The 22,757-nt window shown below is 39.2% G+C and overlaps 1 protein-coding gene across 2 annotated transcripts; it reads right to left on the minus strand.

The window, feature by feature from the left end:
• Positions 1-307: 307 nt before the first annotated feature.
• On the minus strand, positions 308-22,710 carry ALKBH1 (alkB homolog 1, histone H2A dioxygenase). Of its 2 annotated transcripts, none has more exons than XM_090271242.1 (6): positions 22,516-22,710; positions 19,922-20,030; positions 16,047-16,176; positions 6,479-6,569; positions 3,252-3,445; positions 308-1,474 (listed from the first exon to the last, which is right to left on the minus strand). In XM_090271242.1, exons 1-6 carry the CDS (start codon positions 22,696-22,698, stop codon positions 1,045-1,047), a joined length of 1,137 nt encoding a protein of 378 aa, XP_090127368.1. In that variant the 5' UTR covers positions 22,699-22,710; the 3' UTR covers positions 308-1,044. The 2 variants fall into 2 exon arrangements, with proteins under 2 accessions (XP_090127368.1, XP_090127367.1); XM_090271241.1 differs by having other exon boundaries at positions 16,047-16,209.
• Between the last annotated feature and the right edge of the window lie 47 nt (positions 22,711-22,757).

Below are 22,757 nucleotides of genomic sequence, written 5' to 3' on the forward strand. Positions count from 1 at the left end.
AGAAAATTGAGATCCAGAGAAAAGTACAGTAACTTAACTCAGGGTATAGCAAGTTGAGTTGGTGAGGGTACAAAGATTAAAACTTGATGCTTCATGTATTTTCTAAGCCTTCTAAAATAAAAAAAAGGCAGCAATGACTGGGATATCAAAGAATATTCTCTCCTCTGAGACAGCCACAAAGAATATGTAGAGCAGAGTGGGATGGTGTAGGGTAGAAACAGCCAGAGGCCTTCAAAAGCAACAGTAAGCAGAAATAGGAAAAAAAGTTATTCCCAGATACATTAACCCTCAAAGACAGATACAGATCTTTAATTTAAAATCGAGTAAGTTTATTCACAGAGAGAACACGTTACAGGACATCCCTGTGACTTTTTCAGTCCAACAATTAAAACTGCACTAAAAATCCAACCGTTTGGAGACCTAAAAGACATCTGGAGAAACTACCGTTACCTTTCATTGGGTTTATAAATATTTACCTTTTATGAAAGAGAGATGGCTGTGATTAATTTCTTTTCTAGGGGGTGAGATTTCCATTTCCATGGTCTTAATGGTTATAGGATTCTGGGAAGGCCAGAAAAGATGGGAGACATGATCAAAAGATTTGATATTACCTGGAAGAATAAATAAGTGAGACTAATGGTTGGTTCATGGAACCACAATTTTATCACAAAATCACTAGATGGGGTGGCGTGAGGGTTATTACATTTCCCATTAATAAAATCTGAGGTATTTAAAGACTCCATACACATGGAAACTCACTCCTACTTCCCTCAGGGTACTGGCAGAGGCTGAGAAGGCTGCTGTAGAATGTCACACCTCCTTGGGTTTCCCACATACATTACTGTGTCCTGGTTAGGCATCAATGTCTGTGATAAGTCAGTTCACTCTTCAGAATGGGTTCCAAGGCAACAGTGTGCTCAATGATGAGTTTTTCCCCGTCTCTGTTTCTGGCTTGTCTTGGTAGTAAAGTCAATGGCAATACAAAACAGCACGGTCATTTACTGTTAAGATCTGACTAAATAAAAAAAATGGGCTCTCCAAGTCTCAGCTGTCAGGGTTTAACCTGGCTCGTTTTACTTGGCTATTCTCGCCATCCAGATGGCAAAAACCTTCAGTGGTGATGTCTCTTTTATTCTCCTCCACGGGCTCCAAAGGGAAGTCCTGGTCTGTGGCCAGCACCTGTCGGACAGTCATGTTAACACGGGCAGTTTTCAAGTAGCTGGCACATACCTGCCAGTCCTCCACAGAACAGCACTCTACCACCGAATCTCTCGGAAGGACAGCTGGGGGAGGTGTTTCCAGGCAGCAAGGCAGGCTTTCCCCCTTTGAACTTGGAAGGACCTTTGGAACTGCATGGTTCAACAGGCGGCTGAAACCTGACATTACCATGATGTCACCGCTGTGCATAAACATGGCTGTGGGGGCTTCATCTCTTTTGAGGCCACCAAGGAGAAAGATGGCAGACTGTCCGAAGCTACAAAAAAATAAGTAAAACAAAACACAACAGTAAGTTGCTGTTAACTAACCATGGTTGTTAATGTTACTGCTAATTGCATTATTTTCTAATTTCAGCTCAATACTTATTGCTCCTAAATCTTTCCTTTTAAACAGTGCTACAATTCTTATCTTTTGGCTTATGTCTGTGAGTGACTAACCCATGATCTGCTACTTGAACTTGTCAGAGCCCACAAGGACTGCAACAACATAAAATTTGAAGCAGTTAAATAAGCAAAATAAGAATTTAGTTTTAACATTACCCATATAAGTTTTACTGATGCATCTTTAAGATTTAAGTCTTCCAATAAAATAATTACACTAGTCCCCCTTTATCCAGTTTTGCTTTCTGCAGTTTGTTACACATGGTCAACTGTGGTCCAAAACTATTAAACAGAAACAATTTCAGAAATAAACTATTCAATAAACAATTCATGTTTTAAATTGCACGCTGTTCTGAGTAGTGTGATGAGGTCTTCCAACGTTCTGCTCCGTCCAGCCTGGACATGATCAATCCCTTTGTCCAGGGAGTCCATGCTGTATACACGCTCCACCCATTAGTCACTTAGTAGTAACTCTCGGTTCTCAGATCGACTGTCATGGTGTTGTGGTGCTTGTTTCAACTAACCCTTAAACTTAACAAGGGCCCCAAAGCATAAAAGTAGTGCTGCTGGCAACTCAGCTATGCCAAAGAGAAGCTGTACAGTGGTTCCTTTAAGTAAAAAGGTGAAAGTTCTTGACTTAATAAGGAAAGAAAAAAACAAAGTGTACTAAGGTTGCTAAGATCCACAGTCAGAACGGATCTTCTACCCATGAACTTGTGAAGAGGGAAAAAGACATTTGTGCTAGTTTTGTTGTCACACCTCAAAATACAAGTTACAGCCACAGTGCATGGTCACTGCTTAGTTAAGGTGGAAAGGGCATCAGATTCGTGAGTGGAAGACATGAACAGAAAATGTGTTCTGACTGACTGCAGTATGTTGTACCACAAAGCAATGAGCCTACATAAAGACTTCAGCAAGGGACCCCCTGAAACTAGTGACCACATTCACCTAACTTTTAGTACAATATATTGTTATAATTGTTCTATTTTATTAGTTACTGTTGTTAGTCTCTTACTGAGCCTAATTTATAAAATCAGCTTTATCACAGGTTATGTATGCATAGGAAAAAACACAGTATAGCTAGTATTTGGTATTATCTCTGGTTTCAGGTATCCCCTGGGGGTCTTAGAATGCAACCCCTGTGGATAAGGGGGGACTACTATATTTAAGTCCTTTAATGTATTTATCCATTCCTGTTCATTTTAAAGACAAGGTAATAATAAAAGATTCTGTCAGGCACTTTCTTTGGCAGATACAGGTGCAATACTTGGCACAAATTTAAACTTATGTTTAGGGCGACAAGAAGAGTGAACTCTCAGGCTTGTGTGCTTTGCTTTTCTCTATTCCAAAAGAGATGCTTACTTTGCTGTATGGCCCTCCGCCTGCCTATTCTACACTGACTGTACCTCTCATTACAAAAGGCAGACTCCATGCATCTTAAACAGAATTATTAACTGTAATTTGGTTATTACTCTTAAAGGAATCGGCTAATTTTACTTATGATACACTGTTAAAATGCCCAGAAGTGAAAGATTATAAATACAGCCTTTTTTTTTTTTAAGTTTAAAGTTTTTATTTTAGTTTAGTTTTAAAATGCTTTATAAATGGAATGAGGTGATGAAAAGGAACCCCAAATCCCTAGAACTAACTTACCTGAATGACAGCAGGGGTCTGGAGTGATCGAGTTCAGATTTATCTACGTGAATTCCCAGCGTAGAATCTAATCGGTAGTAATTCAGGATACCTGCTTCGGCTTGGAAACCCTGAAATCCACAGGCAGCAGCTACTTGCTCTGAGAGGAAAGCCAGGTCAGAAGGGAAAGGTGTATAATGATCTGCTGAGTATTTCTTTGATAAAGGTAGGAAAAATAAGAAAAATAAACAATGATCTCAGGAAAATAGGAAACTGTGATATAAGGTTAATTACCACTTAAAAATCATGTAACATATATGTAATATTAGCATGGCATGATTTATCCATCCATTTTTTCAGGCATCCCAGAATCTAATAATGAGCCATTCAAAATACCGAGCACCTATGATATGGGAGATGCTGCTATGCAGTGATAAATTAGAAAATTCACCCTGCAGTGAGTCTACACATTAAGTAATTACTATAACCACTCTAGGATACTTTAATCCCAAACAGGATAGTTCTCTTAGGGTAAAAAACAAAACAAAACACTGTTACTGCAACACTGGCTAAGTGGCTTGGCTGGTTGGAGCATCATCCCATATACCAAAAGGTTATGGGTTCAATCCCCAGTCAGGGCACAAACCTAGGAGGTTACAGGTTCAATCCCCAGCTGGGGCATGTGCAGGAGGCAACTGGTTGATGTTTCTCTGTCACATCGACGTTTCTCTCTCTCTAAAAATCAATAAATATATCCTCGGGTGAGGGTTAAGCAAAGAAAAGATGACCCAACTTCTAAAAAAAAAAGTTACTGCCAAGAGGTGCCTAAAGATGACATAAAGACTACTTGTAATGTGGTATCCTGGAACAGAAGGACAGTTAAAAACTAAGAAAATTTGAATGACGTATGGGCTTCATTATAATAATAATGTATTATTATTGGTTCACTAATTGAGACAAAGGTACCATGTTAATAACAGAGGGAGATGTTAACATAAGGAGAAATGGGCACAGGGTATACAGGAACTCTCTATACTATATTTCAACTTTGCCGTAAATCTAAAACTATCCTAAATACAAAGTTTATTTATTTATTTTTCAATAGGTAACTTGAATACTACTGCTACTTGGTTTTGGACCTCTCAGACTGCAACATGGTATAGTGCTGGTTTCACTGGTCAATCTGATGGGATGACATGCTTAAAACACCTGAACTGAAACTGACTTACACCATGGCTCATGGCAGGGCCTTAACATGGAAGTAATTTTTAGCACTTACTTCCCTGAACATTGTTTATTTTTAGCATCTAAGGATCACAAATACCCCTCTTCTCCTAAAAAAAAAAAAAAAAAAAAGAGGCTCTGGCCCGGTAGCTCAGTTGCTTAGAGCATACCTGATACGCCAAGGTTGCAGGTTCAATCCCTGGTCAGGGCACAAATGCCCCCCCCCTTTCCTATCTCTCTAAAATCAATCAATCAATAAACATTAGAAAAATCAAAGGCCAGAACACTCACTCTCTACAAAATCTCTATCTTCAGGAGAATGACAGGAAGCAATCTCCTATGTAGGTGAGTTGGAGAGGTATTCTGGCAATGTGTCCACAGCAGCCTGACACTCTTCCTCAGCCTTGATGCTCTCCTCTCTCTTCTCCTTTTGCTCAATCAACCACTAATCTGATTATAGAATCCACTTTTGTCTCACATCCCTACCAGTGTCCTGAAATATTCTAGCTGCAGCCAACAGTCATGACTCTGGAGAGAATGTGTTTACTGTGACCAGAAGTGAGCTTTAATTTCAGGTTTAGGAAGATGTTTGTGAAAAGCCTTCATGGCCAACCCTCTTCAGTTGGAATCTCCCTGTTTTCTTTGTTTCCTGAACTGCAAATAAAAAAGAGTTCCTATAGAACATCTCAAAACCAAGGGTGTAGTTAGAGAACGTGCCATTTTAAGTTTTAATCCTTGCAGAAGATCAAACTACTCAGAGTTGCTATTCTAGCACTATATCATTTCTACTATAATGAAATAATTACTTTTTTGGGCTTTGAACCCTCTCCAAGCTGTCCATGCTCTATTCTTTCTTAATTCTCTTTCATTGTTCTCTGATTACTCAGTTTTTGATAATTTCAACTGCATATTTTTCTTAGTAAACAGGGCTCACTTTGAGGTCCTTGGAGAATAACAATGTCAACAATAAAAAGATCATAAAAAACAGTCATCTAACATTTGTGTTAATGTATTTAACTGCTTAGAACAGCCAGGCACTGCTGTAATCACTACATAAGCATTACTCATTTAATTATCACAACTACCTTAGAGGTAGGTACTATCCTTTTTGAAGGCAACGTTGTCTAATATGAAGAAAATCACATGACTATTTTCCCAAATACAGATATCTAGTTTTTCATTAAACCAGTATCACTGAAAAGAAGAATTATATCATGAATATTTTTGGCAACTCATCATTATTTTGATCAGTTCATATGCATGTCAATAAGCTGGGTTGACTGAAACTAGAGCTTTTAGACAGTAACTGGTTAGAAGCAAAATGGTCTATTCCACCCTGTTTTATTCAGTTAACTCTCAGAATTAGTCCTTTTACTTGGTGGCAAATATCTCATTGAGACAAGAGGCACTGCACTGTCAGTGATAAGAGGAGGCATTCTCTGAAACATAGAGGTCAGGAAAGAAACTGTACCTCAAAAAACAAAACAAAGCAAAAAACAAAAAAAACAAAACAACACCCCATGGAACTTTGTTAACTTTAGGACATTCTTTCCCATTTCTCTCTTGCTCTGACCTTACATAGCAGGCAGAGGTACTTAAGACACTGAAAGTCCTTCTGTGAATTGATGAGAACAGCAGAAGTATATGGATCTTCTTTTATTCCAGGCAGATACTATGTAGAAAATAAATGCTCAACAAACACTAAATAATGGAAATAAAGATCATAATTGGCAACTGCTCTTGAAGGTAGTAAAGAAAACTCAATATCCCTGAAACCTACTAAGAGAAAGTACTGATGACTTCTGATAAAATAATATAATCTTAGGGCATCTGAAGAAGAAATTTTCTCTTGATAAATTATTCATGCCTCCTGGGATACTGTATCAAGGAGGGAATAAATAAAAGAGATCCTTCTGCAAATGGGTAATATGATGTTGTAAGCCTGACCAGGAAGAAATCCCACTATGTGGGCCCAAGTAGCACAAAAATGGAAAACAATGGAATTAGCAAGAAAATTTGAATACCTTACTGTCCCAGTTATAATGGTAGCCTAGAGTCACCCATCGCAGTTTCTCTAGTAAGCTTCGGGGTCTCCGCTTATTCAATTCTTTATATCTGTAAACATTAGAGACAAAGGAGGATTTTATCTATCTTCAATGGCAGCAACAGTTATTTGTATAGACCTCAGAGTCTAAATGTGGTATTCCATGGTGTATGCTGTTAGCCAAGATCTTGATAGGGGAAATTAGAATAGATAAGCTGACCAAGAATATAATAATACTAAATAAACATGAAAGCATTTCTAATTTCTTGTCGTTGGTTCTAAATCCTCTGCTTCACGGAATCAGTTTTAAATGGCAAGTGTCCAGCATCTCAATGATGATAAAATAAGAATGACAACAGAAATGTCTTCACTGGTCCATGAAAAATGCAACCAAGAGCACTATGGGTAATTGAAATTTGGCTAACACAACATGTTTAATTAGGTTTAGGTTTGCTAAAAGTGGTGTATGATTAATCACAGCTATCGCAATGTCTATAATGATGATGGCTTCCCAGAACTGCAGGTTGAGGCAAGTTTGGCAAAACAGTATATCATCAATAACTGGATTAACATGATTTCTTAGATAGCTTAGTTAATTGAGGCTTAGTTAACTACTAAGGACCATTGTAATTTGGCTTCTGACACCCCTTGTTCAAACCACAGGAAGTTTCTGTAAAACAGAGTTGCCTTTTCTGCAGTTAATAGCTTGTCTGATCAAATCTATGGGATTAACTTTTTCTAAAGAGGAAGCTTGTTGGGTCCATTTACTTCTAAGTATCTAAAAATACAAGAATGCTAGGCCTAACCTAGCATTTTATTTTCTTAATTTTTTTTCTGTGTAATTTACATAATTTACCCCAAAAGTTTTCTGTTCAAGAATCATTGCTGTTTAAAAAAGATTAAGACTATTTTAAGGAGTCTGTATTCTCACAGGAGATGACAGGTATGCATAAGAAGAAATGATGGGAAAATTCAAGGCAGTATAAAGTCCACTATTAAATCGAACAGCACAAGACTGTGGGCCACTAGAATTAAGAAAGAAACAAAACACACACTAATTTATTTAGGACAGCCACACAGAAAAGAGGCACAGCAGATCTGACAGCTATCTTCTGAAAGGGCTGCTTACAAGTTGGCCCTTGGCAGGCTGCTGGAAGTTGGATTTTCGAGGGTCACAGCATTCCCAGAACTGTAGCTCACTGCACCTCAAATGCTGGCACTAACAGTAATGTTGAACACCTACTTTCTTTCTGAAAGGGAGTCTGAAATTTTGGCATGTGTTAGGCAGACTGCCTATGTGACCAGTGATAGTAAAAACTGGGCACTGAGCTTCCCCAGTAGACAACACTTAACACATCACAATTTGTTGCTGGGGGTAATGAGTGCATTCTGTGTGACTTCACTGGGAGAGCACCCTGGAAACTCAAGCCTGGTTTTCCCTGGACTTTGCTCCCTTTGCTTTGTATTCTTTCACTGTAATAATCTTTTTCCATAAGTACAACTGTTTGCTGAGCCCCGTGAGTCCTCCTGGTGAATGAATCACGGAACTTGGAGACCAATTTAGGGGAAAAGATATGTAGGCTTGGCCAGTGACTGCAATTAGCTGATGTGAACAGTTACTATGTATAACCACCATGCATTATTTAAACTTTGTGTGTAAAAACTTAAAACAAACGAACAAACAAAGGGCAACATAGTAACACAACCTGAGTTCTACCAACGTTTCTTCAGTTAAAGGTACAAATAAAAGGACTCTCTGATATAGCCCTCATAAAAAAAATTTTCTATTTTAGCAGCACTGAGAGAAAACTAAGTATTTCTTATTTCTGGACTCATGTGAATCTTGTAGTTAACAGTAATAAAAACATAGTTCCAGTACATAATGACTCTATAGAGGTGATCCATTCTATTTATTCCTCTTTCCAAGATATTATGTAGTACCTAATTCCTTATTTAAAGATAATCTCATATACCTGAAACTAATACAAGAAATACTGAATGTAAACAATTGAAAAATAAAACAGCAAAAAAAAAAAAAAAAAAAAAAAAAAATCTCAGGAGAAAATGCTGCTGAAGAACAATGATTTCATGGATATTAGAGCTAGTGTTTTTAATGAGTGAGAAAAGAAAGATGCTAAAGTCAGTATTATATAAATGGAATCTAGAACTCAAAATAGTGTCCTGAGTACCTAGATAGCAAACAGAAGAGTTGGACAGAAAGCTTTTAGAGAACTTGTGTGTTCCCCACTTAGTTTCTGCCAAGTGGTTTTCAAACTTTAATGCTCTTCAGAATCATCTACAGAGCTTGTTAAAATTCACATGCTGGGCCTGCACCTATAAATTGATTCAGTAGATCTAGGTGCCTAAGAATGTGCATGCATTTCTAAGTTCCTAAGTGATGCTGATGCCACTGGCTGGGACCACACTTAGAGAACACTATTCTAGACAAAATTAAAACAAAACAAATCAAAACAAAACATTTCCATGTCTTCCTAGAAGCCATTCTACTACCTCAAAATCAGACTGATCTGGCCCTGGCTGGTGTGGCTCAGTGGACTGAGCCCTGGGCTGCAAACCGAAAGGTTGCCGGTTTGATTCCCAGGCAGGAAACATGCCTGGGTTGGAGGCCAGGTCCAGCTGGGGGCGTGCGAGAGGCAACCGACTGATGTTTCTCCCTCCCCTCCCTTCTCTCTCTCTAAAAAAAAAAAAAAAAAAATCATATAATACCTGGCTTAAAAAAAACCAAAAACTAAAAATGCTGTAAGTATCCTTTAAAAAACAATCAGACCAATCTGAACAAATAAAGATAACAATAATGTAGCTCTGGAAGTAATTCAGAAAGTGATGTTATTTTAGATATTTGATACGGCACCAACAAGTTGCTTTTCCATCAAAAGATTCACTCTAATGTTCTTCAAGAAGAGGTTAGGCATAATTATAATTAAGATAGGTTTATGGTATTCACAACAAAATTATCAAAATATAATAGCAATCAAACATGAGTGAAACCACCCTATATGTCTTTTTAAATACAGTTCCTTTTTAGAAACAAACTGCATCACTATAAGGCTCTGGGCTTTGCCTTATAAAGGGGGATTGGTCCAAGGATATAAAAGAAGCCAGAGCCTTACTTTCAAAAGCATTAAACCCAGATACCATAACAAAAAGGAGAAACAAAACTTAAGGACTTGCTTAGTGAAAGTTGTGATCATTGAGTGTCCGTGCCATTTTAAGGGGAATTTAAAATATATTTTTGTATAATGTGTTAGACCCACATAGGTATAAGATTCCATCCCTCACTTCATACCCTCTGCTAAGAACTTGATTTCACTTCTTGCTTTTAGAATTTCTGGAAGGAAAGTAGCAATAATTGTTTTAACACTTGCCTTTCAGATGCGACAGCAGAACTGGCCAACACTAGACATTTCTTGTCTGAGTACTATCTTAGGGACCCATGGGCCTCCTGGGTAACAGAGTCCAAAAAATTCACCCCTCGACATTGTGAATAGATAAGGCCAAAACCAAATTTAACAAGCTCCCAGATCATTTCCAAGCAGAAAACACTGAGAAATTAATGAAAGGTGTGGGTGGGCTGTTCTCTTTTTAAACCTGACTTGTTCAAAGAGACCAAGGAGGCTCAATGCCAACAGAGTTGCCATATCCACCCTTAGGAATGCAAGGAACACGTTGCCACCTAACTTTATTTAAATCTTAACTCAATTATATAAAAAAAATATTTTCAAGCAAGTGTGACCCCAATTGTCGGTTCTCACTGCAGAGAGGAACACCATATGCTCCTTGTCCTGCTGCTCCTCCAGGCACTAGCAGAGGATGATGGATGGGTGGGCTAGCCACCTTCTCCCCTGGTGCATGTGCCCACACAGCAGTTTGCTCACCTTCTGTCATGGGTAAGTATTTATGTGAGTGCTGGCATTCTCTCAGCAATCATGCTCTATGGCACTGCTTTCAACCAAACCCTAACAGGGTGGAAATGAACTCCATGCAGTGGGCAGTTTGAGTGTCATAATTAAGCATTAGTATTTCCTTTCTGGCCTCAAGGGATGTTAGTGAATCACTGTGAAAGCTAAAGTACTCAGGATAGAAAAAAATCTAAAGCTGTTCATGATAAAAAACAAAACAAAACTTCAAAATGCTATTGCAGGTATTTGTTTCTTTTTCTTAATCATTTTTAAAGGCTTGGGAATTGTGTTTTTCACAATTCTGAATATTAGTGTGCATAAGCACAACTTTCCATCTCAAAGTTTCATCTCCTGTCCATAGAAGTCCATTTTCTTTTTGGTACTTGAGTGCTTCCAGTTTTGTCTTTTCTCAAACTGACTCTCCATCACTCACTGCAAGTAGACATCAAATTCTATCTTAACAGCTAACTTCCTTTTGCTATTTTGCAAATATTTAGTTTTATCTAATCTTCTACCTTCTGTTCTGAATCGTCTTCATTCCTATCAAGTTCTCGGTCCTGCTCTCATTCCCTTCTAGTACAATGAGAATAGAAGCCTGATCAAATGATCCAGTGAATGATTTCAATTTTCCTCCCCTACAATTCTGAACTTTTCAAAGTCTTTACCCACCCTCCCCTCCTTGTTGCAGCAGTGGTCCCACTTCTTTGCACTAAGGCCAACCTCCCAACTTGACCTCTCTCTCACTCAAGCCTCCTGTCTATGTCCTGTTTCCCTCAGCCCTGTATCTATCTATCACTCCTTCTCTTTACAATCAAACCTTCCTAAAAGGACTAAATATTTGCCATCCTCACCCCCCACCCCTCACTGCAATCTGACTTTTGCTACCACCTCTCTACCAAAACTAGTTTCTTAGTTTCACTTAAGTGGTGAGTCTCAAATCCTAGGCCTATGAACATGGTTGGCTCTTCTTTAGTCTAGAAACATTTTCCTGTCCTGGCTTCTAATAGCACTTTTCTTGGTTGTTTGACTTTTTATTTTTATTTTTTTGCCTAGAGCTGATGCTTCCTAGGGCCAGTGGCTTTCTTTTGTTTTCCAGATGACTGGATTCACTATAATAAATGTTATTAATAGCACCATAACAAAGTCTTCAAGGAGCAGAAAGGGGAAAAGATGATTTCTGCTTCCACATTACGAATATCAAATAAAATTATTTTTACTTATACAAAAATGAATACAAGGCATTTCATAAGCTTACAGAACAAAGTTGCTTTATTTAAATTTGTATTCAGTCTTGTCCTATTCCTTAAAGTTATTTTTGATTTAATAATACATTCACAAAATTAAAAAGGTACACAAAAGTATCCATTAACTAATTCCACAAATATTTAGTAAGCACCTTTTTCACTGAAAAATAAAAACATAGGGCAAGGGAATAAAGAGGGCGGGAAAAGAGGACTATTAATTGAATGGTAAGGGAATCATTTCTAATAAGATGATACTAGAACAAAGACCTAAAGGAAGCAAGTCATTGGTTATCTAAAAGAAAAGCTTTCCAGGCAGAAGGAACAGTTTGCACAGAGAATCTGAGCATGACCCTGACTGGTGTGGCTCAGTGGGTTCCGTGTTGCTCCAGACTGAAAGGTCACCAGTTTGCTTTCTGGTCAAGGCACATGCCTGGGTGGCGGGTCAGGTCCCCTTTAGGGGTGTATGAGAGGCAACTGTTATTTCACACATTGATGTTTCTCTCCTCTTTTTCTCTCCCTTCCCTCACCTCTCAAAATAAATAAAAAATATTAAAAAAAAAAATCTAAGGATGCCTGATGTGTTTAAGGAATAGCATGGAGACCAGTATGATTGGAAAATAAATGAAAAGAAATGGTAGGAAATGAGGTTGGAGAGGTGGCCTGGGGCCAGATCATCTAGGCCTTGCAGACCTTGGTAAAAACTTCTGATTTTATTCTAAGTGTTGTGTAGCAAAGAATTTGACTGGCCTTTGACCCTGGTTTTTGGGAGAAAGCTTTTAAACCCTAGGACAATAGGAATGTCTTTGTTATTTACGGTTCATGCTAAAATGACTCATCATGTAGGCTTGTCAAGTTAGAAAGACCAACCATCTGATTAGAGGATTGAGTCTTTTGAGTAGAGTGATATGATATTAATTAGCCACTCCTCAGGGGCTAGGTGGGGGATCAGAAATTGAGTTCAATTATGTAACCAATGATTCAATCAAACATGCTTAAGTCGTAAAACCCCAATAAAAACTCTGAACATTAAGGCCTGGGAGAGCTTCCTGGGAGGGTGACCCGTCCTGATTCCAGGGCAAGAGGATATGGAAGCGATGCATCAGGACCCTTCTGTAACTGTAAGCATGTTTCCAGCTTTGTGGGTAACTTCCCTAAATTTGTACCATTTGGTCAGAAGTGCAGGCAACTTGGGGATGTCCCAAACTTGTGACTGGTGCCTGAAGTGAGGGGAGTTTGCTTGGGGACCACGCCCTTTACTTGTGATGACCATTCTGACGTGCATGGTCCATATCAGAACTGAACCGCAGGACTGCTTATGAGAAGCAATAAAAGGTGACAAGGATTCTATACTCTGAAAACAGACTGAGGAGGCACAAGAACAGACACAGGGAAAGTGGTTATGTTACAGACTGGGGTCCCAAAGAAAACCCTGGAGCCCGTGGTTTGGAGGATGGGGGAAGGGAAACAGCTTTCAAGATGCTTTTGCATATCTATGGCTGGTAGCTAGGGTCTTAGTTAATGGCTTGGGTTCTTCCACAGCTCCAAGGAATAATGAGCAGTGAATAAACAAGACCTGTGGAAGGTTCCGTGAATGGTCAGAACCAGTTACCACGCCTACTGCGTCACAGGCCAGTCAGGGATTTAAGGAGAGGACAGCAGCCATTTGGAGAAGAGGAGAGGAAGGAAAGACAGGAAGAGAAGAGGAGAGGAGATTCACGCAGTTTGCAAGGAGGGCAGAGAAGGATACCATGTGGCTTTAAAAGGGCAAAGGGAGAACCATACGTGATCCAGTGCAACATGGCACATGTTTTCCTGGACTGTATATGGAGGCTGATGACATCGTACCCCAGATCCTGAAGGAGAAAGCTGTCAGATAAGGGATGGGGAACTTCTTCTGGGCATGTTTTTGACTTATAGCCTTTGGGAAGCAGGGAAAGTGCTGGGTCCCGTGGGAGAACAGGGCTCTGAGCTGAAGTGCTCACAGCCCTCCCCAGGTTGGAATATTGTAAATTAAGACCTGTTTTCCTCAACATGAGTTGTTGGGTTTTACACCAAGGCGACATGTAAAAGAACCCCCTTTCTCTCTGTAATAGTTAGGCTACTGTAGTAAGTGATGGTGGCTTAGACTAAGGGGGCTGTGAGGGAGATGCTGAGAAATGATTTCATTCATAACAACCCCACTATAGCAGACCCTACTATATTTGCTATAGGGTTGGCTGTGTTCTACTGACACTTAGGTTGTTTCTCATTTTTTCCCCCAATTCCAGATGATGCTACAATGTAGATGTTTATACTATTATATTCTGTGCAAGAATTTCTAGCTATACTATTCATTGACAGTAAACTTTGAACAAAACATTGACTTGAGGCGTCCTAATTTTGTGAACACACTTATTTTTGCTTCTAAGTTCAAGTATTTTTTTTTTTATTTAAAATTTCTTCTTCCCTGACCATAGAAATGTAGAAAGTTGAAACTGAAAGGATCCTTAGAGGTCCTCTAGTTCTGTGGTTCATTATATGGGTGATATAGTTGATAATTACAATCTGCAGGGGAATCTTTTTGAACAACAGACCCTCTCTCTTTCTGGTATGCTCTGGAAATGTGGGGAAAGCTGGCATGTACTCTAACTGACCTCAATTTAACCACACTGAATACTTATCCAGTCTGATTTCTTTGTTTCCCAGATGAGAAAACAAATATATATCAGGCAGTGACCCAAGAAGAACTCGGGCCCTAATCAATTTTCAACGCTGCCAGCAATGTCTGAGCATACCAAGTTCTTCCAACCCTTGACAACAGAAGGTACGACTATCACATTTTTTATTTTTGATAAGAGATTGGTCTGACCTATCTTAGAAGATGACAACTGAAATTTCTGCTGAGTCGTTTGTCAGAAGGAAAAAAATTACTTGAAAACACAGGCTGGTTTAATAATCAACTCTAAGCTCTCTGACTAATTTCACTCAAATTGCACCATTAGAGCAACCAAGTCCAAATAGAACTTACAAAGCTGATATAACGGTTTTAAGAGGCTAAGGATTTCTCACATACTCTCTTATTTAATCCTCACACTATCAAATGAGGAAAGAACTACTATGAGGCACTGACAGGTTAAGAAACTTGCTCAAGGTCACACAGCTTTTAAGTGGCAGAGCTGGAATTTGAACCCAGGCAACCTGACTCTAGAACTAGTGCTCTACACAGCACTTAACCCTTTATAGTCTGGCCCTAACCTACCTTTCCTGCTTCACCTCATACCAGTTCTATCCACAATTTCCAGGAAGCATTTCTCACAATCTACCTCCAATCTAGCCACCTGAATGACCATACCCAAAATATCTTATAAATTCTATTGCTGTACCTGCCAAATTGTATTTAGTTACATGGTTATGTCTCTGTCCTTGACTAACCTACACATTTCTAGACGGCAGGAACTGTGTCTTACTGTCTTTGAACCTCCCACACTCAAACAACAGTATCTGACACAGCAGAAACTCAGTAACTGTTGCACAAACACACAAATGCACAAATCTTGTACTCCTATCCCACAGAACTCACTGTTTTAAGTACTACCTCTTTGCTCAGGCTGCTTCCTCTACCCAAAACAGCATTTTGCTTCTCTGATTGACCAAACTCCTAATCATTTTTGGATACCCAGTTCAAATGGACAGAGGGGAAAGAAAAGAGGACAATGAACTCAATTAAAAAAAATCTTTTTCTTTTTTGACACCTCCTTCCTGCTTGAAACAACTGTTTCTTCCTCTGGCCCCCAAAGCATTTTCCTTGCTGAGCTCTATGATAGTTATTCCTGTTGACAATGAATTACTGCCATAGACTATGCACTCCTAAGTACAGGGACAGTGGCCTACTTTGTATTGCCAATGCTCAGCATCATTCCTGGCACACAAGTGATCCACTTGTGTGGATGCTGAAACAACAGTAAGGTAGAAACATTAGTTCTCATGAAGAACAACTGACCTGCCACAAAGCAGCTGATGAAATTGACTTCATCTAAGACAGTAGAGATAAAGACCTTTCCGTTTTTGCCAGGATACCACAAGTCTTCAAAGGAACTTGCTTTAAGTAGAAAAAAGGGCTGAAACTAAATGAAAATCGGTCATCTGATGATTCATGAAAATATACCTGACATCTTACCTATGTTAAGGAAATCTCTGAAATGGATCTCAATTTACTGTTAACTGTCAAAGCATCTGTTCAAATGTTCCAGGGGGAAGGAATATAATTGTGCTGCATTTGAGTAGAAATGAGGGAAAAACAAACAAGCCAGTTCCTTTCACTTCATCATTACAGAATAGTTCCTTTAAAGATCTGTGATGACCTGAGCTGAATACTAACAATTTTGTTGTGATTGATAAAACCTACCTTAGAAACTCTTTGCTGTGTTCCCATAGATCTTGGGTCTCTTCTTTAGTCATGTGTTTGTCCAGGTTACATACATTAGGTTTCTGGGAATACAACTTAAGGCACTGCTTCACCCAGTGCCACTGGTAACCTGGGAGGAAGGGATTTGGGATGAAAATAAATCCTATACAAAAGATGGGTGGGAAAGAAAGGAGGAAGAAATTCTCCATCAGTTATTCAGATAACATTTCTGCTGATGTCCTTATACACTCTACTTTACTACTTACTCTCCATCTCCTTCTGCTTATGCTTCCAGGGGCTTCCACACCTATATGTAAATGTTTACATTCCTGTTCTCCAATTGTAGAGGAAGAGGAGTTCCTTCAAGTTAGTAACAAGTTTGATGAACACTAGACATGCACCACTATGCAAATATCTCTGGCTTTTGGGGTAATTCCAAAGAGAAATAAACATTCCACAATTTATCAATTGTGTTACCCCAAAGTGAACTTTAGAACTGAATATGCCTAAATTTTCACCAGGTGTCATCATTTATAGAGGTGATGGCTGCTTCTTGCAGTTACCATTTTTGGTATCTCAGCATTCCCTTTTTGCCTTTTCCATTTTCTATTTTCTGGCTAAAGAATCTTTAAATAATCATAGTTAAAATAAATGGTGTGATTTCTGTCTCCTGATTAAAATAGTAGGGAAGGAATATGGTATGTACATCTGCCCGGAATGGCACAACACGTTTACCTACAGCGTGTGTGCTGAGAAGATCCTTGTGACCTTGAAAGTAATCTAACCTCATTTTTATCCTTTGTAAAAGACAAATAACAATATTTAAGTGGAATTCTGTGCATGGTAAGGACTAATTAACCACACATTCAACAAATATATACTATGTACTTTCTTAAGAATTAGAGATAAAGAGTTGAAAAACTGTCCTTCATGAAGTACTTGAAAAAAGGGCATAGAGACAGTAATAAGGATAATGCCTTTTATTTTTAGTTTTTAACTGAATTTACTGGGTGATGTTGGTTAATAAAATTATATAGGTTTCAGGTGTACAATTCTATAAATACATCATCTGTACATTATATGATGTGTTTACCACTCCAAGTCTTCTTCAGTCACCATTTACCCCCCCCCCCATACCTTCTTCTACCTCCCCCCACCCCGCTTTCCTTCTACGGTGTTTTCTGTGTCTGTGAGATTTTTTTTTTCTTAATTCCTTCACCTTTTCCACCCAGCATCCCCACCCTCCTCCTCTGACCAGATGTCTTTTAAGAGCCTGGCTGTGAAAAGAAGCAAACACTGAGGAGTAGCTAGAGGAACAAAGAAATTAAGGGCAGAGTTTACAGCTTTTAGGGTTTTAAAAGACCAAAGCATGCTTATAGATTGTGAAGAAAAAGCCAGCAGAGAAGAGCTGGTTAAAAAAAGAAGTGAGGAAAGGAAGAGAGCAGGGTCTTGAAAGCTGGAAAAGGTGAAAGAAGGTAGGATCAAAAAGGTGAAGGGACTGGCTGAACTGAAGAAACTCCTTTTCCTCTAAAACTGGAGGATAAAAATGAGAACATTTGCTTATAAGTGTGGACATCACTTTTGCATTTCATGTATCAGTAAAATTCTCCAAGTAATTTAGGAGAGTGAGAGGACCATCAGTATTTCCAAAGGAAAAAAAAAAGATTATGAAAACACCCGATAATCTACCATATGGTTTCAGCACTATTTTAAAAAGAAAAGATTATAGCATCCCCAAAATACGAGATCAAAGGAAGAATACCCCTGATCTAGTGCAAAATTGACCAGTGACAGGAAATTTCATACCCTTTTAGGCAGCCCATTTCAGACAAATGTTGTCTTCCTGTCACTGAGTTAAAATGTACCTCTTGTAAATTTTCATGCATTGACCTTAGGTTCTGATACATAGAGCAAACCCAAATTTGTTTTTAATTCTTCCTGATAAATATCTCTAGCTTTACAGATGACATTTATTGAGCTTTTATTATGGGCCAGTCACTGACCTAAGCACTTTACATGCATACTCACATTTAGTCCTCATAATCCTCATCTGAGGCCAAGAGTTAAGAAACTTGCCCAGGGTCATACAGCAGTAGATGGTAGAGCTGGGATATGAATCCAGGTCACTTGGTGTCAGAACCTAGGCTTTAACCACTAGTGTGCACTGTTTCCCATCCCTTCTTGTGTACGACTTTTCAAATATTTGAATTATCATGTTCCCTCTCAACTCTACCCTTCCCCAGATTTAGTTTCTGGTTTTCAGACCCATCAGCTTTCTGCTCACTCTCCTAAGAACAGGCTGTGGTGTACCCAGGTTCCTTCATAAGCAGAATCCGTAAGTAAACAAAATCCCTCTAGTCAAGTCAGAGTAAGAAGAGACTGTCACCTCCCAGGTTTTGGACATTATACTGTACTTCTATTTACTGCAGCTTACAATGGCTGGGAAGACCATCAAGTCTTTAGGGACACAGTGAGGTACCAAATCAAATGATGTGTAAAATCCTAGAAAAACTCCAAAGCAAGTACGCCAATTTGGATAAAGGAAACCCAAGTGGGGTTGATAACTATGTAGTCTGAACAATCTGTTAAGGGAAACATGGCTTTGAAAACAGGAGCTAGGTCTGTCTGAAAGGTAAAGGGCAGCCTTCAAGAACAAAAACATGATTAAAAGACTGAGGGTGATGCATGCACCTAAACTCATGGAGAGCAATGTTCTGAGGTAGAAAGCCCATCATTCGACTGTTTCCTTTGTGATTTCAGTCCTAAGGCCAGTCTTTAGTTCTTTTATACAGAACTAAAATCTTAAAGCTGTTATACCCTTCCATGTTATTACATACTTTAATGGTCATACTGTATTCAGAGCTGTAATATCGACCTGGCCCTTAGCATAACAAAAAAATTAATATTTTTAAGGGGTATTTCCTGCTTTAATCTATATTTAAAATCACAAGTGCAATGTCAACTTTATGTCCTCTAGAAAGAAACAAGATGACAGATACAAGATTATTTGGCCAAACAAGGCATTTCCATATTTTCTGAATAATTCATTAATAATAAATCTTTTAAAAATATTAATACTATTTAAAATATTAAATTATATTAATAATATTGAACAATAACATTACCCATTCTTTTTAAAAATTTTTCATTTATTTATTTTTAGAGAGAGGCAAAGGGAGGAAGAAAAAGAAGGAGAGAAACATCAATGTTTGCTTGCCTCTCACCTGCCCCCAACTGGGGACCTGGCCTGCGACCCATGATGGGGAATCAAACTGGACACATTTTGGTTTGCAGGCTGGTGCTCAATCCACTGAGCCACATCAGCCAGGGCAACATCACCCACTCTTCATTATTACCTTAATCTATTGGTAAAATGAGCTACCCAACATCACTAAAATACGAAAATTCTAGGTTAGTCTATTAGTACTTTTGATCTCATTAACTATAATTCTTTTAAAAAATATTCAGCCTTGATGATAGCAACAATTTTTATGTTGTTATGCCATTTGAAAATATAGGGATTTTGTGTCTGGAGTAACCATTATGAATTAATTATTCTATTGCTCAAAGTGGTTCTTTTGCCAGAGGAGGTGGGTGTTCAGAGGGCTGCAGCAGGGAGCCCAGAGTTGATGTCCTAGTTTTTGATTCATACCCGGTGTGCCACTTTCTGTAATACAAGCAGCACTGCTGACTCCTGTTCTATTCTTTGGGACTGCTAAATAAGTGAAAGTCAGATGAAGCAGAATTTAGGAGAGATTAGGAAGTGGAACACTTCTGTGTGTTTACTTGTTTCTTTGTCTACTTATTAGCTTATAAGCTCCTCTTCTGAAATTAGACAAATGACTGATTTCATCTTTGAGGTCAGCTGTACTCACCAGGATAGTCTTTGAGTCCATAAGCTCGCCACTTGCTGACTGGCTGAAGTCCTGCTCTGTGTGCATCGTGGTCACTGACTGAGGACACACTTAACTGAGATCTGACCACCTGGCAGAAAGGAAACAAGTCAGAGGGCTAAAGTTATTTTATAGTTCAGCTCTGAGGACCTCAAACCTTTAAAGACATTTCTGGTATGGGGCAAAGTTAGAAGTCCTAAGTCTGGAATCTAAAACTCAGTTCCACCACTTACTTATTTAAGACTTACATAAATCACTTAATTTCTTAGTGCCCCAGTTTCCTCATCTATATGCTAATAAACACTAGAAAACTATTTAAAATTAAGATAGGTAGTAATGAGAATCAGGATGATTTTGGCTTTCAAGACTACCTTTTCTTATGATACCATACCTTTGTTATGTCTTATTGGACTCTGATCACCAAAGGTGTTTGGTGTACTACAATACTTTGAGTCACAATGCTATTTACTTCTGTCAGGGCTAATAATGATGGTCCTGAGGCACACAGTTGATGTTTAAACAAAGCTATGAGGAACACCAGGCTGGGGAGAGTTAAGAGAATGGAAAGAGAACACTATAAACATACAGAAAAAATTTATCAATAAAACACTTGGAACCGTTTGCTAAAAGTATAACATTTGCTCTTTTTTAGATAAAACTTCAAGTTGACACTCATAACTTTTTACCTCTGTTAATTAATTAGGAATTAAGTTTTTCAGGGGCTCATCAAGTTTTATTTGCATGTAGAGCATCTTATGAATGGCTCATTAAATTGGTTAAGAGATCCATTATGCAGTCATTAAAGGACATTAGGGAAAAAAACAAACAGCTTTATTCTTTCAAAAGTAATAAACTTAGGGTCTGGCTTGCTTTAGCATACAGCAAATGTTCTCTTTCAAAGAGATATGATCTCTTATTCTAGTAACTTCACCAAGTGTGGAGATTTCCAGCCAAAATACCAACATGTGGCTGATACATAACTAGTCTGTATAATAACATGGCTATCTGGAATGCTCTGAGGGTCCTGACCAAACTAACTGTTCCAGTACCTAGAGGCTGATAAAATGTTTTAAGTAATTTGTGATAGTTTCTTTAACAGACCATAGTTTAATAGTGCACTGTAATTCAGCAGCAGCACTCTCAAAGTAAGTTTGTGGACCTATCATATGCTAAATTGAATCAAACACTGGGCTTTTAAATAGTTTTTCTGTTGCCTCCCTCACATTTCCCACTGCTCTCATTAGGTGTCTTTTAATAGTAACTTTCTTATCTAATTTGCTACTTTCAATATAGTTTTTTTTGGGGGGGGGATACCCAAGTTTTGATGTACTCAATAGTGTATTTACTGAGTACTGTTTTAGGCATGTGTTAGACACAATGTCACCTTCTCAGGTGACTTACATTCTGAAAGTATTGAAGTATTATTATGGTCAAGTACGGGCAAAAAAGTAGCTGAATGGGGATCTGCGAAGCTCTCCCCCAAAATCAGCTGTATTATTCTTAGGGTGCAGACTTTCTGTATGTTATATTGACAACTCATTTTTTAAGTTTTTTTTTTAATTAAAATTTTTATTTACTTTAAGAGAGAGGGAAAAGGAGGAAGAGAAACATGATGTGTGAGAGAGAAACAGCAACCGGTTGCTTCTCTCATACCATCAGCTGGGTACTGGCCCACAACCCAGGCATGTGCCCTGACTGGCAATCAAATTGGCAACCTTTTTCCATCTGCAGGCTGGCACTCAATCCACCGAACCACACCAGCCAGGGCTATACTGACAACTCCTAAGCCCATTTCGGCTAACAAGGAAGTTTCTTAAGAAGCTGAGTTCTAGACAAATATGATGGTATTATGGCATTCCAATTTTATTGAGAACTATTACTAAGCTTGGAAAGAATGCCCCACTCAGCCATATGTGTACAATACCAAAGGCAAATTAAGGGATCAGGCAGCCTTAGGGCTGAAGCAATTGTGAAGAAAGTATACAATACTCCATAGCTGTGATTCTCCCTGTGTTCCTCGTGCCCCCGCCCCCACGGTACTTTTCTTAAATGTCCATGGGGAAAAGTAGAAATACGTAATGGGTGATGCTTGGATTCCGCAGCCCTTTACTTTCAACTTGTAGAGATTATCCCAGAATCTTTCAAGGCCTTCTTTCCAGAAGGCTCAGGCAAGGCAGGCACCAGTTTTACGGACAACAGTTGAACAACACCGATCCCTCCCAGGTCTGGGATGACTAGGTTATTTGGCTCTTTCCAGCTGCACAGCGCTACCTTAACGTCTATGAATATGACTTACAGTTACTTACACAAATATAAGTAGAAACGCAAATTAATAGGAGGAATAAATACCAATTCCTTGGCATTTTTGACCGAGAGCGCAGCAACGAATGGCCGCGTGGAGCGGAGCTCTTATCCACCAAAGGGTGGTGTTTTGTGGGCAGTCCACTTCCGTGCCCACGGAAGCTGGGACCGCTTAATAACAACCAGTCTGCAAGTGGTAAAATGTGAGGAGGACACTGAATGCCCTCCAAGAAACCAAGACGACGAGGAGATGCACGCCGCTCCTATCTCTGTACCTTGTGGGCACCGGGCGCCGTGCCGCGGGCTGCGGGGGCCGCCGAGAAGTCGATGACCCCTCCCAGGTCTGCGGTCCCGGGGCGGCTCTGCCGGTAGAAGCGGAAAAGCTTCCGAAAGGCGTCCTCCCCCGGCTCCGTTGCCAGCGTACCTACAGAGCCCAGCGTCGCCGCCATCTTCGCCATCTCGCCGGCCGGCGTCCTCTGCCCCGGAAGCAGATTGTCGATTGTCGTGCTCCGGATCT

This window comes from Furipterus horrens, unplaced genomic scaffold (genome assembly GCF_987537825.1).
Source record: "Furipterus horrens unplaced genomic scaffold, mFurHor1.1.pri manual_scaffold_3, whole genome shotgun sequence".
Classification (NCBI taxonomy): Eukaryota; Metazoa; Chordata; class Mammalia; order Chiroptera; family Furipteridae; genus Furipterus; species Furipterus horrens.